Here is a 20,158-nt window from a genome sequence, read left to right on the forward strand (position 1 = left end):
GAGTTCCAAGTTATATGCTAAAATGACCTGGTGAGCTTTCATCAAAAATTATGGTTAATGACCAGGTGCAGTGGCTCACACCTGTAATCCCAGCACTTTAGGAAGCCATGGTGAAAAGAACACTTGAGCTCAGGTGTTCAACACTGGCCTGGGCAACATGGCAAGACCCCATCTTTACAAAAAGTAAAAATAATTAGCTGGGCATGATAGCACATGCATGTAGTCCCAGCTACTTGGGAACCTGAGGTGGGAGAATAGTTTGAGCCCAGAAAGCAGAGGCTGCTGCACTCCAGCCTGGGCAAGACCCTGTCTCAAATCAAAATTATATTTGATGATCTCTCAGTGGACAATTTCGTTAGATCCTTCACCTATTTTGTTGAAAGCAAAACATTGGAAACCACCTGACTTGTGAAAGGAAATTGTACCTGGTCTTTCCAACACCATTTTTTTTTAATGGTACTTTGGTACCTTGAGGATTTTATACCTCAGGACAATGCACTATTATAAGATTTGGATGAGTGAGATGTGTACCTTTATTTTGCAATGTGGAAGAGGAGGCGGCAGGAACAAAGAACCCATATTACATCACCACTTTTAGATACAAATATAGTATAGAAGTTGAGGACCTGGAAAGTGAAAAAGTGAATCCCTTAAAACAATCTGAATGTCCATGTGTACAAGAGAACCTTACAAACCTATGCTGTTGTACTACTTGTAAGTAATTTAATAAATATTTAAGGGGTAATAGTGATTATGCTACATTTTCATAGCATACTGATTGGAGAACTTAGTCTTTTCTCCACTTGATAGCTCCTGCTTATTTTTTGTTTCTGCTTACTCAGAACTTGGGTATGAATCTGAATGATTCCTTCCCTATCTCATTGCATTCTTTCTGTTTTAGTGCCTACTGCTAACTGCTTGATTCTGTTCCCCATTCAAATTCCTACAAGAATCTGGAAGCTCTAGATCATCTATTCTCAAGGAAGGTCTATGGCAGGTGACTGGCTCGAATGTAGATTAGTGTCACCTCTGGTCCAACTGGGTGTGATGAGAGAGCCAGGGTTGCTTGGTATAAATCATGGCCACATAGGGTTGCCCCGTCAATAGCACTGTGAATTAGACAATTTCACTAAGAAGTAGCAATGGGTTTACAAAGGCCAAATAAAGAAGGTACTAGTCAGAACTCTTCAATCCTGACTTTATTTTTCAGCAAAAGCAATTAATCAAAGGATAAAAAAGGTTTGGAATCTATTACCTAATCTCATTTGAGCCTTGGTGTGACAATCACCCATTCAGCCCAGTACTCTGTCTCTGATCAGACATACAAAGAATTGTGTTTTAAAAGATAGGCTGGGCCAAGTGTGGTGGCTCATGCCTATAATTCCAGCACTTTGGGAGGCCAAGGTGGGTGGATCACCTGAGGTCAGGATTTCGAGACCAGCCTGGCCAACATGATGAAACCCTCTCTCTACTAAAAATACAAAAAAAATTAGCCATGCATGGTGGCAGGTGCCTGTAATCCCAGCTACTTGGGAGGCTGAGGCAGGAGAATCACTGGAACCCGTGAGGTAGTGGTTGCAGTGAGCTAACATCATGCCACTGCACTCCAGCCTGGGCAACAAGAGTGAGACTCTGGCTCAAAGCACAGTGGCTCACACCTTTAATCCCTGCACTTTGGGTGGGTCACTTGAGGCCAGAAGTTCGAGACCAGCCTGGCCAACATGGCAAAACCCCATCTCTACTATAAATACAAAAACTAGCTGGGCCTGGTGGCAGGTGCCTGTAGTCTCGGCTACTCAGGAGGCTGAGGCAGGAGAATCACTTGAACCCAGGAAGTGGAGGTTGCAGGGAGCCAAGATGGCACCGCTGTTCTCCACCCTGGGTAACAGAGTAAGACTCCATATAAAAAATGAGATGTAATTTCATCTCATTTGTGTAATTTTTCCAAAGGTTTGAGATACAACCTCTGAATAGTTCTTATTTCTTATCAGCAGCTTAAAATGAATCTAGTATCAACAAATTTATGACCCATCTGCTGAGCGGATCACTTCCATCTGTAACCCTGGCCATGCTACAGAGTTGGCAGCCACACAAAAATGTCCCTGGCAAACACTGTATCAGAATTTAGATTCCTCATGGGAATTAAAGTTAACTGTTAGATTTTAAAAGAGAATAAGACTATTATAACATTTTCAAGGTGAATTTAAATAACTTCAATAATTTTCAAATTATGGCCATAATCAAATGGCCATAATTTAAATAATTCAGGTTCATTCTTATGTTATCTTACATTGTAATACTCCTCCCATAAATAAAACTGCTGCATCTTTAAGACTTATATCTTCTTTCCCCTGACATGGCATTAACTGACTTCCTGGACTGTTCTCATGTTCATTGAAGGCTTTGGATCAGTCTTACTCTCTAGCCAAGTAGAACCAATAATTCATTCATTCATTTGTTCTCTCAATAAATAAATATTTATTTAGTATCTACTATATGTCAATCATTGTGTGCCTGGGGCCTGGAACGATTAGATGAAAAGCATAGACCCTTCTTCTGGTGGCTGGAGATGACAAGCAGATATTCAGCTCCACTATTCAGCTAGTATGCATTTGTATAAACCAGTGGTTTTTTATTTATTTATTTATTTTCTAGACAGAGTCTTGCTCTGTTGCCTAGGCTGGAGTGCAGTGGCATGATCTCGGCTCACTGCAACCTCTGCCTCCTGGGTTCAAACAATTCTTCTGCCTCAGCCTCCCAAGAAGCTGGAATTACAGGCATGAACCACCTCACCTGGCTAATTAGTTGTTGTTTGGTAGAAAAGGGGTTTTGCCATGTTGGCAAGGTTAATCTTGAACTCCTGACCTCAAATGATCCACCGGCCTTGGCCTCCCAAAGTGCTGGGATTACAGGCATGAGCCACCACACCATTGGTTTTTAATTTGCCCCTGAAAAAATAGTCAAGTGCCTTAATAGTGACAACCCTTTCCAAACACACAGTCTGTTCTTTCATGCCTCAGAGCCTTTGCACACTTTCTAGGTAGGTTTGCCCTACCTAGAATATCTGTTCCCCTTATTCACCTAGTTAATGCGTGGTAATTCTTAAACCTCAATTCATAACTCATATGTTCAGTATTTTGGAATAATAACCAAGGAGATGGCTAGCTTTGTCCAACACTCTTGACTCTCCAACACAAACTACCAATTGCTTCAGATTTTCAATTTTCGTGTACTTTAGTCAGTGGCTTCTTATGTTACTCTAGATTGGTGGTTGTTCTGAATAATCAAATGTGTAGTTTCTTTTATTTTAGTTATACTTGACAATCATTTTAATCTTTTATTCATTTATTCAAGAATGATTCATGTTCACTGAGCACCAACACATATCAATATGCTAGGCTTTTTTAAAAATTGAGCCTTAGTGTGACAGTCACCCATTCAGCCCAGTACTCTGTCTCTGATCAGACATACAAAGAATTAATAGAACCTAGAGTAACCAAAGCGACTTTTAAAAGGAAGAATCAAGTTGGAATACTTACTCTACCTGATTCCAAAACTTACCGTAAGCTACAGTAGTTAAGACAGATAAACACAATGATCAATGGAACACAGTCCAGAAGTAGACCCACACATGGTAGGGTTGATTGATTTTTGACAAAGTGTTAAAGCAATTCCAAAGGAAAAGGAAAGTCTTTTCAACAAATGGTGCTGGATCAACTCAGTATCTGTAGGGGAAAAAATGAACATCAACCCTACCTCACACCATAGGCAAAAAAATTAACTCAAACTGGATCCAAGACCGAGATGTAAAAAATCCAAACTATACACTTTTAGAAAACATAGGAGAATATTGTACTCTCCTGTGGGGTTGGGATTGGTAGTTCTCAGAACACAGAAAGCAGGAATCATAAACAAAACAAAAAATGGATAAATTGAACTTCATTAAAATAAAAAAAAACTGGCTCTTTGAAAGACATCATTAAAAAATGAAAAGGCAGCCCAGCACAGGGGCTCACACCTATAATCCCAGCCTTTGAGGAGGCTGAGAAGGAAGGATTATTTGAGGCCAGGAGTTCAAGACCATCCTGGCCAACATAGTGAGATGCTGTCTCTACCAAGTAATATATAATTAGCTGGGTATGGTGGCACATGCCTGTACTCCTAGTTACTTGGGAGGCGGGGGCAGGAACGTCATGTGAACCTAGGAGTTTGAGGCTACAGTGAGTTATGATCACACCACTGCTCTCTAGCCAGGGTGACAGAAAGAGACCTTGTCTTCAAAAAAAAGAAGAAGATAATTCAATAGCAAGCCAAAGAAAATACTTGCAATGCATGTAGACAAAAGACTTATATACAGATCATGTAAAAAGCCCTTGCTATTCAACAATAAGACAAACAAGATTAGAAAATGGGCAAATTATTTGAACTTACTTCACAGTAGAAAATATAGAAATGCCAATAAGCACCCAAAAAAATGTTCAACATCATTAGTCGTAAGGGAAATGTAAATTAAAGCCACAATGAGATACCACCTTACACCCATTAGAATGGAAAAAAAAAAAGTTCTATTTTTCTTTTTAGAGACAAGATTTCTCTGTCACCCAGACTGGAGTACAGTGTTGGGATCATAGCTCACTGCAGTCTCAAAACTCCTGGGCTCAAGTGATCCTCCCTCTTGCACTCCTGAGTAGCTGGGTCTACAGGTGAGCACCACCACACCTGGCTAATTTTTTAATTTTTTTGGAGAGATGGGTATTACTGTGTTGCTCCAGGTGGTCTCAAACTCCTGGCTTCAAGGGATCCACCCTCCTCAGCCTCTCAAAGCACTGAGATTACAAGTGTGAGCCACTGCTCTCAGTCAGAATAGCTAAAACTAAAACATATTTATTATGTGAGGTGTTGGTGAGGATATGGAGCAGCTGAAACTGTCATACACTGCTGGTGGGAATGAAAAATGTACAACCACCTCAGCAAACACTTTGGCTATTTCATAAGTGCTGGGCAAGGTGTTAGAGCCTTGGCATCAGAAAGTGGTCAACTCACAGGTCGATAAAAAGAATTTATGGATGACAGTATAGGTTTAAAAAGGAAACTTCTATTAAATAGAATGCTGCAGAAGAGTGCAGCAGGGCACCTCAGCAAGAGAGGACTGAGTGTGCCACAGTGGATTTTTCCTTAGGGGTATTTATGGACCTTAAAGTGCGAGCTTATAGGCAATTTGGACCATATTGGCCATGTAGGTCATGATAAATGATTACATTTGTAGACATTCTGGTGCCTTAATGTCAGCTAGGGTTGCACAATGAGTTTTGATATGCATGCATTCTGGAGATGTATAGAAATTCTAGTTACTTATAAATTTTGGGAGGAAAAACCTGGAACCAGATGCCTGTGTTAGATAATAGGGAAGTCTAATTATTTCTGAATTCCTCAGATAAGTTTTTGTCTCCAGGTCCTGCTGGATGGTCACCAGGTGATTTTGCTCTCCTCATTTTCCCCTGACAAATATCTTGGTCAAATCTTTGATCCTTTATATTCCCCCATGCTAACATCTGCTTGATGCATATTATAGTCTCAAGAAAGAGAAAATACCATGGTGAAGAGGGGTTCAAGTCTATCGAGGTACTTCCTGCTTAAAGAGGGCACTCCAGCCTGGATGACAGAGCAGGACTCTGTCCCCCACCCCCCCCCAAAAATGTCCACAGTCTAGTCACAAATGTCCACAGCATTTTTAACAATTTATGTTGCTTCTAATTTGGGGCTATTACAAATAAAAATGCTGTGCCCATCAGAGATTGGATAAATAAATTGTGATAAGTCCATACAATAGAATACTAACCAGTAATTTAAAAAAAAAAAAAAAACAACCTGCTGATACATGCAATAAGGAGGCAAAAAGAGAACGCTGTGTAGGATTTCATTTATTTAAGATTCAAGAAAGTGCAAACTAGTCTCTACTGACAGAAAGTGGTTGCTTGGGTGTGAAGTTAGAGAAATGGATTACAAAAGGCCAAGAAAACTTTTGGAAATGATGGATGATGATTTTTATTGCAGTAATGGTTTAATTGGCATAAATATATGTCAAAATGGATCAAACTTACAGCTTTATATGTGTGCAGTGTAGAATTCTTCAATTATAACTGAATAAACTTTTTTTTAAAATGGGGATAAAAAATAACACCTTCAGGCTGTCGTAGGGACTCACTGACTATGCTAAGCATTTTGTCATAATACCTGGCTCCCTGAGTTTGATGCCACTGAGATTTAGATATCAAACTCAACTTATCAAGCTCTTCATCCAAAGAGACTAGGGGTAAAGACTGTCTAAGACTATACAGAAATATCATATATCTGGCCGGGTGCAGTGGCTCACGCCTATAATCCCAGCACTTTGGGAGGCCGACGTGGGTGGATCACGAGGTCAAGAGATCGAGATCATCCTGGTCAACAAGGTGAAACCCCGTCTCTACTAAAAATACAAAAATTAGCTGGGCATGGTGCCACGTGCCTGTAGTCCCAGCTACTCGGGAGGCTGAGGCAGGAGAATTGCTTGAACCCAGAAGGTGGAGGTTGTGGTAAGCTGAGATCGTGCCATTGCACTCCAGTCTGGGTAACAACAGCGAAACTCCGTCTCAAAAAAAAAAAAAAATATCATATATCTGAGGAATTAAAAATAGTGCATAAGAGAAAGAAAAAAAAATAGCGCATAAGATTTGGCAATGTGAGTGTCACTAGATAAACTCAACAAACTTATTATCGAGGCAAAAAATATATACACAAAAAGTAAAAACTGGATTCAAAAAAAACTTTTTCTTCTATGGACTTTTAAGCGATTAACTCATTATAGAGGGGTTAGCATCTTCAGTTTTCCTTTGGAAGTTGATAAAAACCCCTTTAGAGAAAAACAAGATTAACTAGAAAGAATGTGAAAACTGCTTTTCCTCTCAGGGGTCATACTGTACAGCTCTAAACATTAATCAATCACTCAATTCATTCACTGTCTTTTCTATTTCCTTGTATTCTGTCATACAACTGTCTCTTGGTTTACCTCCTTTTCTGCTTGTCTTCTCTCTCTCTCCTCCTGGTTTATTTTCATCCAGATGTGGATTTTCCCCAACATCTTATTCTTTTCTCCTCCTCTGTGTATGTGCCACTGAGATTAAGATTGCCACATTCAAACTTCCTAACCCAAAAGTTAAAATAAGATAAATGATTAAAAGTGCCACAAGGAGGCCGGGCGCGGTGGCTCAAGCCTGTAATCCCAGAACTTTGGGAGGCCGAGACGGGTGGATCACAAGGTCGAGAGATCGAGACCATCCTGGTCAACGTGGTGAAACCCCGTCTCTACTAAAAATACAAAAAATTAGCTGGGCATGGTGGCGCGTGCCTGTAATCCCAGCTACTCGGGAGGCTGAGGCAGGAGAATTGCCTGAACCCAGGAGGCGGAGGTTGCGGTGAGCCGAGATCGCGCCATTGTACTCCAGCCCGGGTAACAAGAGCGAAACTCTGTCTCAAAAAAAAAAAAAAAAAAAAAAAAATCATTGGATTTAGGCAATTAGGATGTCACTGAGTGAGCAATCCAAGGTTTCTGAATAGGGTAGTGATGCACTTTTGGAATAACTCTGGCAAGCTCTGTGAAGAATGCCTTAAAGCCAGAAAATGTTAAGAATAGTATCTTTATTTTTCAATTTTTTTTTTTTTTAAGAGGAGCTTTGCTCTCGTTGTCCACGCTAGGGTGCAATGGCACCATCTCGGCTCACCACAAACTCCACCTCATGGTCAATCGAATCTCCTGCCTCAGCCTCCCCAGTAGCTGGGATTACAGGCATGTGCCACCATGCCTGGTTAATTTTTGTATTTTTAGTAAAGACGGGTTTTCTCCATGTTGGTGAGGCTGATCTCGAACTCCCGACTTCCAGTGATCCGCCCTCCTCGGCCTCCCAAGTGCTGGGATTACAGTGGTGATCTACTGCGCCCGACCAACAATACTATCTTAGTAGACATCGGGAATTACGGATGTCGTTATGTAACCCCCAAATTTTAATGTCCTCAAGTTCCTGTTTCATTTTGTCACTCCAGGTACTTCACAGCAAATATTCCCTCTTTAGGCATATCTCCTGGCGCCTCTCCAACAGCCTGTTCTTCCCTGCTTCTATAAACGTTCAGGCTGCTCTCTGCCGATAAAACTGCTCAACCCAATTCCATCTGTGAAAACTTCAGTGTCCTCTGTAGCCTACTCTCAACTCCCAAACACCATGAATCTTCCCTAAGTAATCAGTAGGTAAAAGTTATCAGAGCTGAGACCGACTCTGACTCGTCTTTACACCGCTTCCCCTCCTCCTCCCATTGCCCCACCCCCACTCCCATTTCACAGTATTTCGCCCATTGTTTACCACTCCAAACGCATACCTAGAATCGAAAGATCTGGAGCAGGGAAGGAAAAAAAGGCGCCTACCAGATGCCTAGAACAGTCTACTAGGCGCTACGAGAACATTAGCTATTTCGATGCTCACAACAGCCCAGCCAGATGTTATCTCATCTTACGATTGAATAAATTTAAGACCTCTGGCTGGACACCAGAGGCTGGCGAAGGACATGACCTTTGATCAGAATCTCATGGAGGAGTGGGGTCCCTGACCATTGTCTCTTCCAGAGAACCTTAAAACTGAGACCCCAGGAGACCCTCTCGGATACTCTGCAGGAGTCAGAGTCACAGCATTAGCAAGCACATCTCAGCCTTGCGAACTCTTTCTGGCTCAACTCTCGACAGAAGAAATCAAGCCCCAGTCAAAATACAACAGATTAGGCCTATCACCCTCTCCCCCGGCCCCAAAATTATCAGGGGAAATCGCCTAAGAGTCAAGTAGGGAGGTCACTGCAGAGACTTCAGGGTGCAGAGATCGCGGGGAACTAGCTAGAGGACGCTCCAGCCCATCTGGGCGTCTCTGATTGGCCGCCAGCTCAGCTTGGAACGCTGGGGTGCATGGCGTCATATCCGCCGGGCCCGCCATCTTGTTCCCAGGGGCAGTTGGCGGAAGAGATCGAGCTCTCTGGCCGCCGGCTCGCCTTCTGCGTGGAGTTCTCGCGGTCTGCGTTTCGCTGTGTGCTCTCGGTCCGGGGTGCTTTTGTCGGCGTCCCGCTTACCCTCCCTTACCCGGCTGGGGCACAGTGAGGCGGCCCCTTCTCCCGACGACGTTCCATGGAGTAGGGTCCCGGACCGTTGTCCCGAAGAGCGAGATCGAGCTTGGCCCTCTCCCCCCCCTCCTTCCCTCCCTCCTTCCTTCCGCCGCAACATGGCTAACAACAGCCCCGCGCTGACAGGCAACTCGCAGCCGCAGCACCAGGCAGCCGCTGCGGCGGCTCAGCAACAGCAGCAGTGCGGCGGCGGCGGCGCCACCAAGCCGGCGGTCTCGGGGAAGCAGGGCAATGTGCTCCCGCTGTGGGGCAACGAGAAGACCATGAACCTCAACCCCATGATCCTAACCAACATCCTGTCGTCGCCTTACTTCAAAGTACAGCTCTACGAGCTCAAGACCTACCACGAGGTGGTGGACGAGATCTACTTTAAGGTACGAAGCGTGTAGGCCTTGGGCTTGGGGGTAAGTTCAGAAGAGGGGGTATGGAAGGAAACGGGCGGAGGCGGCCCCTGAAATCTGAAGATTTGTGGGTGGGGGAAGGTGGTTCGGCGAGGTGGGAGCTGCGGCCTGTAGTCTTGTTTGGGAGGGGTCGGACTGGGGCCGCCCTCTCGTTTCCATTTTAGATTTTTAGGGCTGGGAGAGCCCGCCACTATTGATCTCTCTCCTCCCCCAACCTCCTGCCCACCCCTGGGGGAGTTGGGCAGGAGGGATGGGGGAGAGGAAGAAAGAGTAACAGAAACCTTTCCAGTTTACAGCTTTAATATTATTCCTTTTGACGTGGATCTACTGAGCGCCAACTTGTTGGTGCTTCTCCCGCTCACCCCTGGCCAGGGCGTGTAATGACTTCAGTGTTGGCCTCGTGTTGTTGGTACTCACTATCCGATCCAGACAGGGAAATGGTCAGTGCGTGTGTGTCGGGTGGGGTGGGGGGGATGAGGGTGGAGAGGTGCCATTTCTAGAGGTGTACAGAAGGCCTGGAAATTTTCCCAGCAGGAAGTCAGGAGTAAGAGGTCTCAGCCACCTGTGCATTGGGCTTATTTAGAATTATCTGGGCCCTGGGCTTCTGCGGCAGGGTCGGTGCTGGCTTGGCTGTGCTGGGGAGCTCACCTGGCGCCTCCTCACTGCACTCTTGTCTCAGTTCTTGTTTCGTTAGCAGGATTGACTCAGTCTTGCAGCGAGGCTCGGAGCAGCCCAGGGTCGCAGGTAGAGGTATGCACTATTAATCATGCTCAATCGCCATAAATGCATTTCCCTGGTTAAATGAACGGCTAGATTTTTTTTTTTTTTTTTGGCCATTGCTTTTGGTCTTTTCGCCAATTAGGTAGGCTTTTTCCACTTCCCTGCAAATTATGTAGTATAAAAAATATCTTCCAGGCCTCCGAAGGTTAATTTCTATTTTAAAGAATATTAATAATAGCCTTAGTGGTCTTTAAATATTTTATCTGGAGTATCTAATATACAATCCATTTTGTCTGTATTGATTCTTAAAAACTTGACAGATCACACAGTGTTTTCTGTCGTTGGAACGTATTAGTGTAGAGATGTTAACAAAAGGACATTCTCTTTTGTTTTGCCCACCTTTTCCTCCCAGTTAAATAATTAGGTTATTGAAGGATTTTGAGAGTTTAGTTGCTTTTTATAGAAAACATCTCGAGGAATACAGTTCAACTTTGGGTCGATAAAGTACACAACGAAATTTGGAATCCTCTTACTAGAGTCTATAGTAGGTCTGATTGTAATTCCATGAATTAGTTTTTTTAGTTTTTAAAAGGTAAGACCTTTTTAACATGAATACAGTGTGGTGAATAACATTTAATCCTTAGCTTTATTTATGCAGTAAACTTCAAACAGTGGAAAATTAGTTCCTGCTCTTTTTGGGGCAGGTTCTGTTTTCTAACATAGGCAAAATGTTAATGTAATAGAGAAAAGACTCGGCTTTAAGTTTCAAATGTGTTTTGAAACAAGATTCTACCGGGAATTGTTTTTAAATTCCGTTAAAAAACTAAAGACCCAGCTTTTTATTTATATTATAGAGACATTCAGATTAAATACTCACTGAAATATGTAGGTTTCCAACTTTGTATTGCATCCAGCCCTGACTTTGGCCAGCCTTTAAGGAATGGAAACATCTTTTACATAAGCAATCTGTGGGGAGGAAAGGAAACGTTAAAGCACTGCAAAATAGTGTAGTGCTTAAACTTCAATGCATGCTTTTCTATCTGAAGCCATTGTTCAGGACTACAAAACGTTACCGCGTGTGGGTGGAAATAGAGTTTTAGAAATACCTAGTAAAAAAATGGGATTTTTTTTTTGTTTTAACAAAAAACCAAGATGGGTCTTCCCAAAAGACCTTTTTGGATTCTTTTTAGAGCTAATATTCTTTTGTTGTTGTTGTTGTTGTTGTTGCTATTTTTAGATAAGGAATGGTTTTTATAAGATGTTCCACTTAGCAAATATGATACTGTGTATGCCAGTGATAAATGCCAGTGACTAGTCACACTCAGTTTTTGACAGAGTTTATACTCTGGGGAATAATTGGATTGGGTCACATATAATAAGGCTGAAGCTTAAGTATAACAATGATCTCTGTAAGTGTGGCCTTTGTAAGTTTATCTTTAATCAGGAATAAACCTGATCCTGGTGGACAAAATGTACAAATAAAAAGTTCCATAATTTTGCATCGCAAGTAACTCATTTTCCTTAATTTTATAATGTAAATTTTAAATTACAGTAAATTTGAACTATTGAAGATATTTTGAAGTTTTTCAAATTAATGCTTAAACTTCATTAATACTTTTTGTTTTAAATTGAAGACTTAAATCCATTTTTCAAGGAAAATATTTTAAAAGCAACTAATAAGGTACAAAGTTAAAATACTATAAAATAGTTTTGCAACCAAGTGAGACTACAGAAATTTTCTGACTCCCAGATATAGATATTGGCTCTTTATAAAGCTAGTTTAGTGGGAGTTCTCCTCTGCAAAGCTATTAAGGTGTAGCTTTATGGGTGGTGTTTAAATGTCTAAGTAGTTTTTCCAAAAATGATTTACACACTCGATGTCAGTAAACGTAATATATACTTAATGACAAAATAATTTTGGAAGAGCTGCTCTGTTATGGACTTGGGTTTACTTTTATCAGGCTTTTAAACGAATTCAAAGTATGAATGTTTGTTGTGTTCTTTTTTTCTATTTTCAGGTCACGCATGTTGAACCATGGGAGAAAGGAAGCAGGAAAACAGCAGGCCAGACAGGGATGTGCGGAGGGGTAAGTAGAAGTACGTGCATTTTTCAGTTTTTCTGTATCTGATAACTGCGTTTATATTTAGAAAACTAGAGGCCTGTCAATTCTTACACTTAACTGACAATTTTTTAAATCTGAATTCAAGTGTTCAGTAAAATAGGATTAGAAAAGTGTTACTTTTTAATGCTTCTTTCTTAGTTCTGGATTATGGCTTGTTATTAATACCTAACAGGATTAATCAATTGGTATTAAGTGTCTGTTAATTATTTTACTAATTTTTCTTAACTTTCCCCTAAAGGTTCGAGGTGTTGGAACAGGAGGAATTGTTTCTACAGCATTTTGCCTGTTATACAAATTATTTACCCTCAAGTTAACCCGAAAGCAAGTGATGGGTCTTATAACACACACAGACTCTCCATATATTAGAGCGCTTGGATTTATGTATATAAGGTGAGCATGCATTTATGTATATTTCCAGTAAATACCTCATTTTAATTTACATACGATTTATAATGGTCTTTTGTAATTCTAGATATACACAGCCCCCTACAGATCTATGGGACTGGTTTGAATCCTTCCTTGATGATGAAGAGGTATGTCAAAAAGGGTAATAATTTATTTTCCTCTGATTATGCTCATTTTTTATCATCTTATTTGTTGGTGGTTTAATGTCTTCAAGAATTGCTTATAGTTAAATTTATTGCAGTCAGATACTTTGGCATTAATGTCCTTTTCCTGAGACCTGATGGCTTTTGTGTATTTTAGGGTAAATTTCTGAAGTTTTATTTTCTTGTTTTTAAATTGTTTAAATGTATTTGGTAACTATTGGAAAATTTTCTCTTCTTAATTATGTTCTGTGTATTGTATTGATCCTGAATTGTATAGTTGATAGTGACTTTTCAAGATGGGTCATGCTCAAGACTGAGGTGATGAAAGACATGCACATAGAATACTAACTGCAGCTTTTTTTTTCTTCTGTAAGATTTCAGCACTTCACCCTCTTAACTTCTTCCAAGTATCAGTATTCCCACTTGCATAGAAGTGCAGAATTGAAGAGCTGGGTGTTACATAAATAGGCTAAGTGTTTGGATGACTTGTTCAAGGTGACAAAATTTTAATTCCAGCTTTCTGACTCCTAGTACACTACACATATATTTTTTAAAATTTTTTTAATTGGAATTTGAGTCTCCCTGATCTGAAATATTAAGTTAGATTTAAATCATATATGCATGTGTGTACTAGGAGAGAATAATAAAAAATAAATTATGTATGCATTGACTGGGCATGGTGGCTCAGCCTTGTAATCCCAACACTTTGAGAGTTCAAGACCAGCTTGAGCAATATAGTGAGACCTCATCTCTACAAAAAAAAACCAAAAAACTTTAAAAATTAGCTGAGCGTACAGGCATACATCTTAGTCCCAGCTACTTGGGAGGCTGGGGTGGGAGGATCACTTGAGCCCAGGAGGCAGAATTTGCAGTGAGCCTAGATTGTTGCCATTGCACTCCAGCCTGGGCAACAGAGTAAGACCCTTTCTCAAAACAAAACAATGTCATATATGCATTAATTTACTTACATAGTGAAGTCTAACGTCTCAAAGTATACTCAATAATGAAATAATGAGCTGTATTATCCATTTGTCTGCCCACTCTGCTACTTTGTGTTTTAAGTTTTATAAAGCAGACTTTGAGTGCTATGTGTCAAATTTATTGAATTAAAGGATGGTTCTAATGGAAATGTATTTTGTCATTACATGCACACCTAAAAAAAAAATTCACTCGTTTTAGACACAGAGTTTTTATTTTTCTCTACCTTTTTTTTTTTTGCCTGTTAACTGAGTTAATAACTCAGAAGAAGTAAAATGTGTTTTAAATCACAATCTTTAAGGTCTTTTTATCTTCAGATGGGTTTTTCAGACTGACTGAAGCACTTCTGTTTTTAAAAAAGCATGTTCCTCTTCATAATTGGTGTTGTATTGGTTTTGTGTCTAGATGCCTCTATTTTATGTTTTTTATTATGTTTACAAACCTGAGGTCCTCTGTTTAAGCTAACTTATTGTTTTCTTCCTTAGATATCTGCAGCGATTATATTTGGAAATACTGTATATCTGAACACTTAAATGTGTGTGAGTGCAAGCAGTTTTACCTTTAGCTCTTGTTTTCCTGTTTAGATAACAAATCTCACTTTCCTTGTGTGCTTGCACTATAGGTTTGGGACTGACAATAGCTGACTAACATGTCCTGAGCTGTGAGAGGGCATAGCAAGAAGGCCTTCATGCGGTAATGACCCTTTTCAGAGACAATGGTCATCATGGATTATGCGTTTCCAATTATTTGTTCATTTATTTATTTTCTACATAACTAAATTAGAAACCTCACTGCTTCATGGCAGTTGGTTTGCTATTGCTTCCAGTTTTATTAGGGCTTCATTTTATATTAGAGCTGTTAAAGGATACCTTTAGACAGGAATTATCTAAAGTAGATCATATGTAGCTAGGTTATGGTGCTAGGTGTATGATGTGTGCAAATATGTCCACAGAAATAAATACATAGTAGGTATGTGGAATTAAATTTAAGTCAATCGTTCCACATAGTTGAGAAATGGAAGGGGCTTTTTCATATTGTTAACTGAGTGAGATCAATTCCCTTTATGCCCATGCGGCTGCAGGATTTGTTCTCACCTGCATGCACACACTAAGCCCAAATATTTCTGTTCATTCATTGCCAAATTAGGATATGAAAATAAAATTTTTCTGTTAGAATTTTTTTGAACTGAGAATCCAAAGATGGTAATATTTTTATAGTATTCATGTGTATATGGAAATACATTTTTGACGGCTAGGGCATCTTTTGTGTTTCTGTAGGACCTAGATGTGAAGGCTGGTGGAGGCTGTGTAATGACCATTGGAGAAATGCTACGATCTTTTCTCACAAAACTGGAGTGGTTTTCTACCTTGTTTCCAAGAATTCCAGTTCCAGTTCAAAAGAATATTGATCAACAGATAAAAACCCGACCTAGAAAAATTAAGAAAGAAGGGAAGGAAGGCATTGAGGAAATAGACAGACATGTTGAACGCAGACGTTCAAGGTAATGTCACTCTTGAATTATGCTTATTTTTTATGTATGTTTCATGCAAAGTTAATGGTTCTGAGAAATAGCAATTTCTTAGGAATTTGTTTTTACTGTTTATTAGTTTGTCACTTTTACCCCTCCAAAAGTTATTTTCTTCCTTTCAGGGCTTTTTCTGTAAAATTATGCATCTGTAAGTGAGAACAGTCAAAGTTTTTGCTTTAGTGATTCTTGACATGGACTTAAGCTTGAGGACCTGAATAAATAATGCCGTTGAAAGTATTATTATTAAAAAAATTTTTACATGCTTTTATTCATTGAAATGTTTTCTCTCTCTGTCTTCCTTAGGTCTCCAAGGAGATCTCTGAGTCCACGGAGGTCCCCAAGAAGATCAAGAAGTAGAAGTCATCATCGAGAAGGCCACGGGTCTTCTAGTTTTGACAGAGAATTAGAAAGAGAGAAAGAACGCCAGCGGCTAGAGCGTGAAGCCAAAGAAAGGGAGAAAGAACGTCGAAGATCTCGAAGTATCGATCGGGGGTTAGAACGCAGGCACAGCAGAAGTAGGGAAAGGCATAGAAGTCGCAGTCGGAGTCGTGATAGGAAAGGGGATAGAAGGGACAGGGATCGGGAAAGAGAGAAAGAAAATGAGAGAGGTAGAAGACGAGATCGTGACTATGATAAGGAAAGAGGAAACGACCGAGAAAAAGAGAGAGAGCGATCAAGAGAAAGGTCCAAGGAACAGAGAAGTAGGGGAGAGGTAGAAGAGAAGAAACATAAAGAAGACAAAGATGATAGGCGGCACAGAGATGACAAAAAAGATTCCAAGAAAGAGAAAAAACACAGTAGAAGCAGAAGCAGAGAAAGGAAACACAGAAGTAGGAGTCGAAGTAGAAATGCAGGGAAACGAAGTAGAAGTAGAAGCAAAGAGAAATCAAGTAAACATAAAAATGAAAGTAAAGAAAAATCAAATAAACGAAGTAGAAGTGGCAGTCAAGGAAGAACTGACAGTCTTGAAAAATCAAAAAAATGGGAACATAGCCCCAGCAAAGAAAAATCTAGAAAGCGTAGTGGAAGCAAAGAACGTTCCCACAAACGAGATCACAGTGATAGTAAGGACCAGTCAGACAAACATGATCGTCGAAGGAGCCAAAGTATAGAACAAGAGAGCCAAGAAAAACAACATAAAAACAAAGAGGAGACTGCGTGAAAATATTTTGTAAAAGTGGATCACATTGAATCCTATAAATGATTAAATCTGCTTTTTTTCCCCCCAAGTTGAGGTTGTGCAGTAGTTCGCACTCCTCAAGCTCTCCCTGTAGGCTGCATTTTCATTTCCTCTTTTGTGTAGGGAAGTGCCTTTGTAATTCCATTTATTGCATTGATGTTTTCACTCAGTTGTTAAGTTTGATACATGATGCACAGATTGTTCTTGCATTTTTATTGTTTGTTTTTGAAATGTACAGTCTGTACATATGTCCTGAAATGTTTTAATTACTTTGGCATGGTTGCCATGTTGGTCAAATTTGTATAAGGCAATAAACTGCCACTAATCTATCTTTGTTTTGTAGGTGTGGGATTATGGTTTGTGTACTAAAGTTAGCATGGCTGTGCTTTTCGTAATAGAATGCTAAAGACTTTGAGAATGGATCTTGGATGTCTGTTATAGGAGAAATATGTGCTGTCAATATACATGAAGGCAGCATTGTAGGATTAACATTCTTGTCCACTGTATATTATCCTGGAAGGCTCCTGTTAATATGTTACACTTAATATTCTCCACAGTTACCCTTAGAGAGAATTTATGAGAAGTTCGTTTCTGATGCAGAGGTTTTTAGGCTGTGATTTCATGAAAAGTCCTTTTAGCATTCTACCTCAAAGGGACACTTAGTATGCCTAAAATTTATTCACTTAGTTTTCCTTTTTTATTTGAAAAAAAATACATGACATGTAATCTTTTTTCTTGAATTCTTTCTCAGATTTCAAAGTACTATATTAAAGAAAAAAATTAATGTCTAAAGCCTAGCATTCTTGTAGAACCCTGTACTAACATGTAATTGGGAGAGGGTGGGGCAAATGAGTAGAGAAACAGATTCAAGCCTCAAGCTTCCAAAGCATTTTTGTAAATGGGAAATCCTTAAATTATGAAACAGCTTGATATAGTGTCCTTTTTTTAAAATTCAGAACTTTTTTTATTGATAATGGAGATTGCTGTTGGAGTTTTTAAAGTTAATCTAGAACAGAGGAGTATTAAAAGTAATGCTATGCTGCATTATTTAAGACTATCAGCAAATTATTTGATAGATTGTTCTTATGACTTGTATTCTGATTACAGAGAACCATCATGAGTGTGGAATAAATACTGGATTAAATCCTTTATCCTGGGTCTTGGCTTTTCCCCAATTTCTTAACTTTTTTTTAAAATGTATTTTTAGTGTGGAAATGGATGAAACGCCAGTAGAGTCACAGTTTTTGTACAGGGATGTGTTAGTGGCCAGATGACAAGTGAATTTTAAAGAAATGCATAGACTGGGATTGGGTCTATGATGGTAATCCTTATTCTTGATCATGGCATTTCCCTTTGTCAGTGGTTGTTACATGTGTCATTTGATTAATTTGTTCCACGTCAAAGATGTTTTTTGAGATACCTTTCACTTGTACAATATGTTAACTTTTTTGGACATGAAGGAAATTCTTTAAGGTAACTCACCCATTTTTTTTAGAAAAGAAAATAGAGGCCCAAAGTAATGTCATCAGTGCTAGAGCTAAAACTGAGTAATCTGACAGTGTAGTGATCCCGCCACACATTGGTGTTTGTTTTATCTCACTGGTTATACTGGCCAACTAATGGGCACTCAGAAGCCACTTTGCACAGAGGTGTTAAATGGAGCAATGAGTACACTTACAGGAGTCCTCCACATGTGGGCTTAACATTTGGACCACTCCATTTTAGAAAAATCATTAAATGAAGAAATTCATCTAAAAAGGATATGCTTTTTAAGAAAATTCTGTGGTCTTAAATTGAGCATCAAGCGAATTAGTACTATAGACACCTAGAAATTAGAAAATCGTAAATATGAAAACCACTAGATTTGTGTTGAAAACCTATTTTTAGCATACCTAGATTATGGGGCTACTACTTTGGATGTGGTTCCACATGAAATGTTTATCTGATTGTGTATTTTAGGTAAAATGTGGAAAGCATTTAAATTACTTCAAATGGAGGTGAAAGAACTATTGCCTTGATTGATAGTTTGATGATAGTCACTATACATTTGATTTCTTGTGGGTTTTTTGTTTTGAGATGGGGCCTGGCTCTGTCACCCAGACTGGATACAGTGGCACAGTCTGTTCATTGCAACCTCCACTTCCCTGGCTCAAGTGATCCTCTCACCTCAGTCTCCCAAGTTACTGGGATCAGAGGTACATGCCACCACACCCAGCTAATTTTTGTATTTTTGGTAGGGGTGGAGGGGAGTAGTTTCACCATGTTGCCAGGCTGGTCTTGAACTGGCCTCAAGTGATCCGCTCACCTCAGCCTCCCAAAGTGCTGCAATTACAGGTGTGAGCCACCACGCCCAGCCCTTCTTAAATGATTTTTAAATAATGTTTGCTTTTGAGGAAAATTATGGTAGGTATGAGAACATGTAAATTATGCTAGTTATTGCTATACCTATGCATGATTTATTTGGAGAGTGGCTTCCTTAGAAACTGGGAAAACAAGTGGCTATGAAAGACATCTCACATTTCTTGAGACATGAGAACACTTAGACACAGGGAGGATAACATCACACACTGGGGCCTGTGAGATGGTAGGGAGCTAGGGGACTGATAGCATTAGGAGAAATACCCGATGTAGATGATGGGTTGATGGGTGCAGCAAACCATGACGGCATGTGTATACCTATGTAACCTGCACGTTCTGCACATGTATCCCAGAACCTATAATTAAAAAAAAAATACAGCTTAATATAACTAGCATCCTCCATCCAGTTTTTGTACTCAACTGAAATGATTTCACCTTTCCATGTATTAATATCTTTGCCTGGCTTTTAATGTTCAGTTTGGAATTAAATTTTATATACACGGGGTAGTATACCATCAACCTTAATTTTTAATATAAAATGTTCATTTTAGGCTGGGCACAGTGGCTCACGCCTGAAATCCCAACACTTTGGAAGGCCAAGACGGGCAGATTACCTGAGTTCAGGAGTCTGAGACCAGCCTGGCCAACATGGTGAAACCCTGTTTCTACTAAAAATACAAAAATTAGCTTGGCGTGGTGGCAGGCGCCTGTAATCCTAGCTACTCTGGAGGCTGAGGCAGGAGAATCACTTGAACACGGGAGGCGGAGGTTTCGGTGAGCGCCATTGCCCTCCAGCCTGGGCCACAGAGAGACTCTGTCTCGGGGCGGGGGGGGGGGGGGGGGGGGGGAGTTCATTTTAATGTTGCCCAGTTTATCTCACTCTGGGTTAGTTCCTCAGTTCCTCTAAGGCAACAGTTCTTAACTTTTGAGTTCTGGGCCCATTTTTTAGGAATCTGATGAAAGATACAATTCTGTCTTTTAAAAAAGTACCCGTCTGGGTGCAGTGGCTCATGCCTGTAATCCCAGCACTTTGAGGGGCCAAGGCAGGAAGATCACGAGGTCAGGAGTTTGAGACAAGCCTGGCCAACATGGCGAACCCTGTCTCTACTAAAAATACAAAAATTAGG

At 40.2% G+C, this 20,158-nt stretch overlaps 1 protein-coding gene across 7 annotated transcripts; it reads left to right on the forward strand.

Moving 5' to 3' along the window:
* Window positions 1-9,014: 9,014 nt before the first annotated feature.
* PRPF38B (pre-mRNA processing factor 38B) lies at window positions 9,015-17,824 on the forward strand. Of its 7 annotated transcripts, none has more exons than XM_078332683.1 (7): window positions 9,015-9,569; window positions 10,294-10,346; window positions 12,335-12,413; window positions 12,678-12,829; window positions 12,912-12,972; window positions 15,243-15,466; window positions 15,797-17,824. In XM_078332683.1, the coding sequence occupies exons 4-7, from the start codon at window positions 12,768-12,770 to the stop codon at window positions 16,653-16,655; spliced, it is 1,206 nt and encodes a 401-aa protein (XP_078188809.1). In that variant the 5' UTR covers window positions 9,015-9,569; window positions 10,294-10,346; window positions 12,335-12,413; window positions 12,678-12,767; the 3' UTR covers window positions 16,656-17,824. The 7 variants fall into 7 exon arrangements, with proteins under 7 accessions (XP_078188809.1, XP_078188811.1, XP_078188807.1 ...); XM_078332685.1 differs by having other exon boundaries at window positions 12,335-12,403; window positions 12,912-12,986; XM_078332681.1 differs by having other exon boundaries at window positions 12,335-12,403.
* Window positions 17,825-20,158: the final 2,334 nt, after the last annotated feature.

The sequence above is a fragment of the Callithrix jacchus genome, chromosome 7 (assembly GCF_049354715.1).
Source record: "Callithrix jacchus isolate 240 chromosome 7, calJac240_pri, whole genome shotgun sequence".
Classification (NCBI taxonomy): Eukaryota; Metazoa; Chordata; class Mammalia; order Primates; family Cebidae; genus Callithrix; species Callithrix jacchus.